The sequence below is a fragment of the Chenopodium album genome, chromosome 4, assembly GCF_948465745.1.
Source record: "Chenopodium album chromosome 4, dcCheAlbu1.1, whole genome shotgun sequence".
NCBI classification, from domain to species: Eukaryota; Viridiplantae; Streptophyta; class Magnoliopsida; order Caryophyllales; family Amaranthaceae; genus Chenopodium; species Chenopodium album.
In genome coordinates, this window is record NC_137837.1 from 4,947,368 (window position 1) to 4,958,357 (window position 10,990).

Consider the following 10,990-nt stretch of genomic DNA (forward strand, 5'->3'; position numbering starts at 1 on the left):
ATCCAAAAAGATTTTGAATACTAGCATGTAGACATTTTAACCCCTTTTAAATTTATTTACATAAAGATTTAGTGAAAGATTAAATATATACTATTGAGTAGTTTTTTAGCTTACTTGCAACACTTACATCTTTTTGCTATTTTTAACCTAAAAGTGGGGGTAGATGAGATTTGAACTCGTGACCTTTGTATCACGTTAATTCTAATACCATATTGGAAGATCATCGCAACTAAAAAGTTAAACAAATGGTTGAAACCCAGGAATATATTTCATATTAAGCCATCAAATTAAAAGGGTAAAAATCTTGAAAGTCTACCATCAAACTTTAACAGTTTCACTTGACTTTTTTATTAGATGGCATAGATGCATACTTCTATACCTTTTATTTTCTGGAAATAATTACTATATATAATTTTTTTTTTATTTTTTTTTTTAAAAAAGTTAATTAAAAAAGAGGTAGTGAGGGTAATGGAATAAAGAAATGAGAGTTGCAGTGTTGCATGTAGGGACTTACAAAATCTGGGACACCAATAAATCTGTACAGATTGGTGATCCCAAGAGGACATTATCTGTCTCTAAAACTAAAAAATTAAAGAAATTAATACAAGCTAATCCTAATTTTATTTGCAGTAAATTACATTGAAATATCATCAGCCCCCACTAAAGGCAGGGGATACCCCAGATCATTTATTTTCAAACCTTTGATAAGACTTTTGCATCTTTTTTTGATGTACCTCTTCATCTCCACCCTTCTCCTTCTATATCCAAGTAAAAAATAAAATAGGAAAGGAAGTTAATCGTAAATATTGGTTTAAAAAAAAAAAAAAAAACATTTATACTATTTACTATATTACACTAGTAATTTTTTCTTCATCGTAGAGCTAAGTTAACATTATATGAGACACGACCATTAAGACGGGTGAAAATTAAAAAGCTAAAAAAAAAATAGCTTTGTGATGAAGAGAATATCTCTTGTGTTAATTTATTTGCCTCATTTTTCTTAAGTTTGAGTATTTCAATTTATTTATCTTGAGTTGGGTCTCATATTCACCCATCTATATTTTCACTCTACTTTTTCACTTGCATAGAACCTTACATTAATGAGTTTTCCCTCTGTCCTAGAATAACTGGGACATTGAACTTTTTTTACTATTCATATAGTAACTTTGAATAAAATATATTATTAACATATTAAAAACATATTTAAATATAAAATATGATGTTAGATAGGTATTAATATAAAGTTTCAAAAAATAATTTTTTTTATATTTAATAAGTATAAAAAAAAATAAGGTTAAATTGTGCATCAATATGTATGCAAAGTTTAAGCGTATCAGTTAATATGAGATAGAAGGCGTGTGAGGCAAGTACATTGAGACGAGAAATACTAATTTCTAAAAAAAAAAAAGTAAAAATAGAAATAGTTCAATCATATTATGGGAGATGTGACTTTTCCTCCCTTGAAGCTCTTCTATAAACCAAGATTCCCTACCAGCTGCCACTTCATTTTCTCAACCCTTCCTTGTCCTCTCTCTCTCCTCTCAAAGAAAAAAAAAAAAACAAATTATTTTCTTTTTTTTTAAAAAAATAAAATAAAAATAAAAATCCTTCCTCCTCATTTCATCTCCTTATTAGTCCATTTCAAAGAGTCTCAACCTTCATTTGTTTGCTGCAAGCTGACACAAACATCAACAACAAAAACATTTTTTTTTTTTTTCTCAATTTTCATTTTTTAACAAAATATTTTGTGACACTTCCTAGCACCCAGAAGCAGCTGCATTGCACAAAAAGAGATAAGAAATACTTTGTAAAATTGATTGATATATACTTTTTCTTATTAATTTAAATAATATGGGTAGACATTCTTGCTGCTACAAGCAAAAGCTTCGGAAAGGCCTATGGTCTCCTGAAGAAGACGAGAAGCTTCTTCGCCATATCACCCAGTACGGCCATGGCTGCTGGAGCTCCGTCCCTAAACTTGCTGGTACATTAATATATATATCTTTAATTATCTTTGTTTTTTTTTAGTTTTTATTTTTTATTTTTCCTGTTCCGTTGCTATTATCTATCAATAGCAACGGAACAGGAAAACAGTCTCGCTTCTGATCATGATAAAAGTATCAGAAGCGAGACTGTATACATTAAATGAATTCTGTATGTGTGAATGATCACTGTACTATTATAACAATAATGTATACCCAAATTAAGAATTTTCCTAAACTTTTATGAGCTTACATAAATATAATATTTATTTATTTAATTAATTTGTGCAGGTCTGCAAAGGTGTGGAAAAAGTTGCAGGCTAAGATGGATTAATTACTTAAGGCCTGATTTAAAAAGAGGAGCATTCTCACAAGAAGAAGAGAATTTAATTGTTGAACTTCATGCTGTTCTTGGAAACAAGTAATTTTTTTTATTTATATATTAATTTGATTCCATTCTCTTATTTTTAATGGGTTTTTTTAATGTTCATGAATGATGATGTTATAATGTTATTTTACAATAATTATTTCTTCTTACAATTTTGGTGATTTTTTGGCAGATGGTCTCAGATAGCAGCACAGTTACCAGGAAGAACTGATAATGAGATAAAGAACTTGTGGAACTCTTGCCTTAAGAAGAAGCTAAGGCAAAGAGGCATAGACCCAAACACCCACAAACCATTATCCGAGGTCGAAATCGAGGAAGAGAAGGCGAAATCAAGCAACAGCAACAACAGCAGCAGCAACAACAACAGCAACAGCAGCAACAGCAGAAAAGCTGATAGATTATCAGTTTCTACTATGATCAATGACAATAATACTCCCATAAACCTAACCTCTAATAATAATAAGCCAATAAACGAACCAAAAACATTGTCAATGTCTTCTTCTTTGGCTCACCCTAACTCTAACAACAATTCTACCACATTTTCATTAGCACCACCACCATTATCGACCCACGAATTCTTCCCTGATACCTTGTACGGCTCGTTCGGGTTTCAGAACCAACAAGGTATCTGCTTTGGTTCGTCCCTCCAAACCCCTACTCGAAATTATGACAATGGCAATAACAACAACAACAACAACAACCATTGTCAGTACACATCAAACATGATGCCTTCCATAATCCCGTTCATTTCAAGCACCGACCTCGCTAAGGAGGCCTACAACGGGTATCAGAACATGGATGTAGCCGCAACAACAACAACCACAACAACCAGTACAAGTCATGAGAGCGGTAGTACTACTACTAACACTACAACCAACAACAACAACAACAACAATATGAATGATCATCTGAGTAACAATAACACCGGTTCGTTTTTCGACAGCTTTTCTTGGGCAACACTTACTGATCATCATCATCATTCATCTTCTGGTAAATCCAACAAAGATAATAATATTCAGATTAACAGTAATAATATTGGATTAGTAGATGGTACAAACCCAGATGAAATTAAATGGTCAGATTACTTACAAAGTACAACTCCATTGTTATTAGCCCCTCATAATCATCATCATCAAACTACAACTTCTACTAATAATTCTTCATATGGTGAGATTAAGACGGAAGCATCATCACTAATGCCGTTCACAACATGGCATCAAAGCCAGCAGCCGTCAACGCCGCCGCCGATGTCGGGTTTTCATGGTACTGATATGTATAACAAGGATTTACAACGGCTTGCTGAAGCATTTGGTCAGATTTTCTGAGCTAAACAAAAAAAAAAAAAAAAAAAAAAAAAAAAAAAAAAAAAATTAAGTATAAAAAAAATGGAGGCGGGAAAAAAGAAAAAGAAAAAGAGGAATTTATTTTTAAACAAAGAAGATTATATTAATTTATAATTTTCGAATTTTTTTTTCTTGATTCTTCCTCTTCTTCTTGTTCTTTAATTTGTTTCTCCTAAAGTGAATTATTGTGTGCTATAGAGGTTTTTTATTTATTTTTTTACTAAATATAAATTTCATTTTTCATATTGTAAATAGGACCATATACATGACATGTTCATCAAGGGGGGTTTTAATGAAATATTTGTGTGAATTATTATTATGATTGTGTTGTCATTATTGATTTTTTTTTTTTATATAATTTTTAATTTGATTATTATTCTTGTATATGTTATTTGTTTATTTTGTTAAGGTAGCATGCAACAAGTTGTAATCCTTGCTCCAATCCAATCCAATCCAACCCAATCAAATTCGGTTCTAACATCCAATTTGACAGCTTTAGCTAGTTGGAGGTGAGTTTGAGAATGAGAGGAGTGCGTAATGTGAATATCTAGTGTTTCTTTCATAAGAGCGTTTTCTTTTGGGTTAGATTTAACTATTTTTAAAGTTGATTGTGAGAGGAAAAGATAGTGACTTACTCTAATCTCCATTTACATGTTTTAAAATTCCCTCTTTTTTTTCATCAACTTGTTCAGTTGTCCTCATGGCTTGTCCTTGTTATAATTGAAAATAAATATTTGAACTATTAACTTATTAAGATAAAAAAAACTATACTATGCAAAATTGTAGCAAAACTGTGATAGATATGACATGTAAAATCTAAAGTCTAATAGACGCACTTAAAGGTATAAAACTCTCAATTAACATAATAATGATTCGTGAAAAGAGATTAGATTAGATTTAGATTTACCTACATATATACGCGCATTATCCCTTTGTAGTCACATCACTCAAAAACTAGTAAATTCACATAAATTTGTCAATGTTATAATTAACTTTTTTACCAATACATCAGATTCTTAAAACTGGGTCCTGATAACGCGACATATGATGTGAATACTAATCCTGCTTTTCATTGGGCCGCTTAATTTTAATTTTCTTTTTAGATGTTCATTATGATAATGTACAAGCATTTGATGAAAAAACTATACATAATCCTTGAATGGGTGTCTATCATTGTCCCTCATGGATGAGATAGTTTTCACCCTTTTTGACAGCCTTTCTTCCCCAAGTTCCTCTTTGGCTGATTTCAATACAGAATTGTCAATTTTTTACCTTTTTAGTTTTTACCTTTTCTCACTCCAAATGAATGAGAACTCATAGTCATGTTAATACAAAAAAAAAAAAAAAAAGGAATTATTTTTTACAAAGACAAGGCCTTTTCATCCCAACAGAAAAAAATAATCATGTATTCAAACTTTTTGGCCCTTGCTAGTTAAGTAAGTTAACAGGACAATGACCATAAATTTGATAACAACCACTAAATTTTCTACTCACATAATTTTCTATATTTTTTATTATCACTAAAGGAAATTTCTCTTCAATTGTTTATTTGTGTGCTTTTTGTGCATAAAGAAAACAATCTTTTTTGTTGTTTTTACTATTGAATTAATTTTAAAACAACATAGAGGTATGTAGTTTAATTTTGTTTAATGTATCACGAGTATTATTTATTTGACATAGAAAGCGTATAAGTCCAAATATATTTAAATTTTGTTATTTTACATTATTATAGGAGTTAATTTGAAAATTATTCACGAAATAAGCTATTGAACCCGAACAAAATAAACATTTCAACTAGTTGAAATATATGAAAGAGATGGATTCACTATTATTCTCACTTCACTCATTTACTTCCTAGATTTTCAACACCTTTCCAAACATGGAACCATCACATGAATCACTCTATTCCCTTAAGATTTTAACCTTAAATTTTGAACATTTTCCCTACTAGTGAATTGAACACCTCTGACCTCTGTCCTTTAAGAAGTTTTTACCTTGAATTTTATATCAAATGACTCTGACTATTTATAGAAAAAACTTAACATATTATATTTATTTAATGGTTAAATCTATATTTGCGAATTGGGCTTATAATGGCTAGCCATATGGTGTGGCTGGCCACATATAAGACATTGTGTGACAAGATAAGTATGATATAAAATTATACAAAATATCACTATAATAATATAATTTCAAATGAAAAAAATGACAACTAAATCCGAACAAATTCCAACCGTAGTCCGTGGCTTACAAAAATATCAATTCAAGTACATTTAGCTTTCAAAAACAATGGATACATACGTGGACATGGATTTAAATTTTCCCTCATGTACATGTACATAGTTTGTATCTTTTCTTTTGGCCCTCAGGGTATAGGGAAGAAACAATAGTGTCCTCTACCCCTTCTTATTCATGATGCTGATGCTTCTAGGACAGAGGAAGGAAACTTCCAAATTATAATTATGTTAAGCACAAAACAACATATGCTTCTAGCAAGAAATTTTGATCAAATATAAACTTATGGGGTCCTAATATATTATACTTGTTTCCTTGAGAAATGTCTTTTTTACCCTTACCCCTTCGAATAAGCATGCTACGTATTTTCATTGCCTCTTATTATTTGCATCATTTATCTTTTTACGGTGTCTTTAAAAATTGTGTTTCACTAGTATAAGCTGAGTATTTAAAATTTTAAAGTGAAAGTTAATGATAAAATTATATATATATATATATATATATATATATATATATATATATATATATATATATATAACAGTCAAATATAATAAGATCTCACATAGATGTGTTTCCTCTATATCGATAAAATTCACGAACAAAGTTTTTGAACCAAAGAATAAGGAACGAAGGGAGAAGTTAACAAAATTACGATGAAGTAACTACTTGTACTTTAAAAAAAAAAATTATTCTTTATTATTATTATTATTATTATTAGCAAGAAAAATCAACCCTCTTCCCTAGGGATGTCAATGGGCGGGGCGGATCGAATGTTGGCCTTCCGATCCTATCTCCATCACCATCCCATCCCCGCGGTAGGTCCAATATTCATCACTATCCCCGCTTTGGTAGGTACAATTTTAAAACCAACCTTGCCCTGATGGGTCTCCTACTTAACTCGCCCCACAGACATCCCTACTCCACCTCTCAAAAATTAAAAGAAAAAAAAGGTGGAATCTTATCTATCTGCATGTCTCCCTTTTGTGTATAGGATTGCATCATGCAGTATAATATGTCATGTCTATATTTGTCATATACACTCTTTTTACCAATCTTATGCTTCATCATCATACCATTTTTAGGGGCAGCAAAGTATTGTAATTTTCATGCATGCTATACTAATACTATGCTATGCTAACAATGTGACTAGAGTCCACTAGACACATTTGCATATCAAATTATCATGCTTGTGTTAAAAAGTCAAGTGATTACATTTGTACCTAGCTAGCTAAACTAGTCAAGTCATCAATTGGTCAAATAGGATTAGTTTTGGATTTAGATTCGGATTCAATATACATCAATTATTTTTTAAATAATCATCATCTATATATACGCTAATTTGTTTTTGAATTTCAACATATAAAAATTACTTCGAGTCAAATTTATTTTAAATAAATATATTTTAGATTCAAAATATTCAAGCGAATAATTGAATTTTCAGTTCGGGCCAACTTTTGAGAAGTCTACTTGTATCTTGGAGTGAAAAGATGGTAGTGGTAGCTTTGTTTCAAGCACTTTATCAAGACAAGGAAGACCTACTTCTTTCTGGATGACTAATGTGTAATAGTATAGCTAGGTTTTATGTAAAAAGCTTTGAAAGAACTTTCTAGCCTATTGGGGGGCCAATTACAGGATTAAATGTTGGTATTTATAATCTCTTGTTCCCCATTAATGATTTATGATATGAAGATGTTTTATTACACAAGGTTGTGATTAAAACACGTCTCAATTAGATATTAATCTAATACTATGTAAGGATTTACTTGCTAATTGCAACTTGATGCAACAAAGATCTTGACTATCTAAATTGAGGATCTTTAAAGTTGCTGTAAATCTCTATTGTATGGTATCATGCACAGTAAATAGTGAAAAGAAATAAAATATATTCATGATGATTCACTCACAAATTCTTATAGGTCCTTTTGTAATATTATTGTTGAATTGTCCCTTCGTTGAAAATTAGTCGTCATGTTAGTATTGTATTTTGAACCTGGTCGAATAGGGTTGGTATATATACATGAATTTATAATAACATTTTTAATTTTTTTTATATGATAAGGAGGACTTACCCTCATGGTTTTTTGATCCAATATATGCGGACCAATTAAACACTTAACGGTAAATAAAAAGGTAAGGAAATCTCCACCAAAACATCCACACCTGACAAGATTCAAGCCATAACTCATACCTCGAACCCCTTTTTTTAGGGCGAAACCCCATACCTCAGAGTTATGGGATAAAACTTTTACCAATTGAGTCCATCATCATATATCAACATCTTATTAGTCGTGGAACATGTCTTATACAACATCATACTAGTATATGATTACAAAATTAAAATTAACAAATTTAGATATCCTTTTTGACCTTATTGTACGGATCATGTAATATATACTCGTACAAGTTTATGTGGTCAATACTCGATACGTACTCAACTTCTTTCTAAACAAGGACATTGCAAATGTGATTGAATGCATGCATTTATATGAAGAATATGACCCCATTAATCTTCAAGCTAAGGACCACAATGCAACTCAATTGTAATCCCTCCAATCAAATAGAGAAAGCAAATTTCAATGTCATTTTGCAAGTTTTTTATGTCCTATATACAAATTGACTATCGATTGGGTGTCAACAAAGTCGTATTAATTAATATACATTAAATCATTTTCTATATCTACTTATTTATTTGGATCGAACGTACGTACTATATACGATAATTAGACCATTACTAACCCTGATTAATAAATTAAAGAATACGTTTTCAATAATTTATAAGTTTGTAATCAATGTTAGAAATTAAACCTAGCTAACTAAGTCCATTTGTTCTTAGTTAGAATTTACTAATTTAAATCATTATTCTCATTGAAATTTATTGATATTAATTTCACCTATAAATAATAATAAATTTTATTTGAAAACCATAAACCGTACTTTGTTTTTTGTTACTCCCTAATTTCTTAAATTACACATGTTAAATAAAATTCTCCTAACAATTATATTCCATCAAAAAATTAACTTAAAACACATTAATGTAGCAAAAGTATATACAAGTACACAAATTTTTTAATCTTTTTTTTTTTACACAGTAAAATACAAGAGGCGTTCCTCCTATTATAGGAGGCAAGGGGTGGGGTAAAGATCGAAATTAGGTCAATCCTGGGAGAGATGGAGGGAGAAATCGCCCCGCCCCTCCACTCCATGATCCTCAACTAATACACAATTTAGGGCCTTATTTGATTTACTGAAATGATCTGAACTGAATTGAACATATTGAAGTTGAACTGAACTGAACTGAATGTTTATAAGAGAAGAAAATTAGGAACTAAACTGGACTGATTAAACTGTGCTAAAATTTAACTGAAGAGAACAGGCCCTTAAAAGCAAATAAAATGCCAAAGGACCCCAAATAAAAAAAGCCGAAAATGAGAAAATAAGGGTAACACCCCCATAATAAGGTCACAAAATAGAGGCGGTTCCGTACATGAAATTGACAAAAGAAGAAGGAATAGAGAGGAGAGAGAATATGATGGCTAAGTTGAGGATGTCCCTTTCATTTAAGGCCATGGGGTCATTAGTCATACCTCACTTTTGGGCTTTCAACTTATGTATGCCCACGTGCACCCACATACACCAAGTCCCATTTAAATTGTTTTTTTTTTAAAAAAAAAAAAAAAAAAAAACTATTATTATTTCATGCATAAAAACCATATAATAAAAAAATATAATACAATTTTTTTTTTTTTTTTTTTTTTTTTTTTTTTTTTTTTTTTATGGGGCTACCAAAATAAATAAATATTGCATGGTAAGAATATGCATGAATGTACATAAGTTTTTGTCTTTGTTGATGGAGTACCCATGTGAACCAAATTATTTGATCATACATGTTCTTTTGTTAAGGTCCTACATAAATTCAATGCAAAATTTTTATAATAAGGATAAACTATATTAATAAGAATCAAAATATATTGGTTTACTATTTTATTGGCTAGGAATTAAATGAAAGAAAATAAAAATTATTAGCTAAGGGCGGCTCTAACTCTTTTTTGGCTTTCTTCTATGACTTTGCTAGCTGTTTGTATAATTGTTAAATCTTAAAATTATCTGTCTTGTATATTCTTTTTAGTTAGTGTTGCCGGTGGCCGTTTGTGCTAGTAATTTCTAGGGGGTGTTATTGGGAGAAAAGGGGGGTAGGATAGGCATGTGTAGACATAAATATTGATACGAGTATCGAGCCGGATATTAAATTATATTTAACGCCATATTTCAATACATGTTTATATGTATATTTATACTCAAGATGTTCAAGATGCGTTGTTGTTTAAGCATTAAAATTAACTAAAGGTATCTGAGGATTACCCACGTGGGCCATCTCTCACACGTGGACCACCCAGCTACAAGAATCAACACTTGATAGTTAAGGATGGTGAGATTAGAACTCGTAATCTCAAAGTTATAAGGTGAGTCAGACACTTGCCATTTAACTTTGATGAGGAAGGCAGGAGGTTGGCAAAATGTCTTCATTGCTAGTACAAATATGGATATATGCCAAAACCCAAAAAAGATGGTGATATTTATGTTCAATTGGTCTGAGACAGTAATTCATGCATTCATTTCTTCGGACATGAAACAAGCAATATATGAGGGAGAATATTTTCCTGTAAATTTTGTAAGGACTACAGACTTGGTTGGATTTTTGCCTCCACTCTAATTCAGAGTACATATTTCTGACATATCCTAATATACACCTCTTCCCTAATAATGTAACACAATATCTAGACACAAGTTATAGGTAGTTGTTAGGGATTTAGTTACATCAAACACTAGTTCAATTTTCGCGATCTCTATGTTATGCATGTCTTTTTATGGATGTAACATCTAATTATATCGAATTCTATTGAAACATCAAAATTGGCAATCAACCACCAATTAATAGATACTCGTAATTGCAACATGTCGTTTAAACATGCCTATAAGTATACTAATTCTTGCTCGATCTTGAGAAAAGGATCCCCTAAAGTTCTTCCCGAGCATTTACAAGA

The 10,990-nt window shown here is 30.7% G+C and overlaps 1 protein-coding gene across 1 annotated transcript; it reads left to right on the forward strand.

The window, feature by feature from the left end:
• Nucleotides 1-1,662: 1,662 nt before the first annotated feature.
• On the forward strand, nt 1,663-4,032 carry LOC145628668 (uncharacterized). The gene is made up of 3 exons (XM_081681031.1): nt 1,663-1,984; nt 2,274-2,403; nt 2,543-4,032. The coding sequence occupies exons 1-3, from the start codon at nt 1,852-1,854 to the stop codon at nt 3,693-3,695; spliced, it is 1,416 nt and encodes a 471-aa protein (XP_081537157.1). The 5' UTR covers nt 1,663-1,851; the 3' UTR covers nt 3,696-4,032.
• Nucleotides 4,033-10,990: the final 6,958 nt, after the last annotated feature.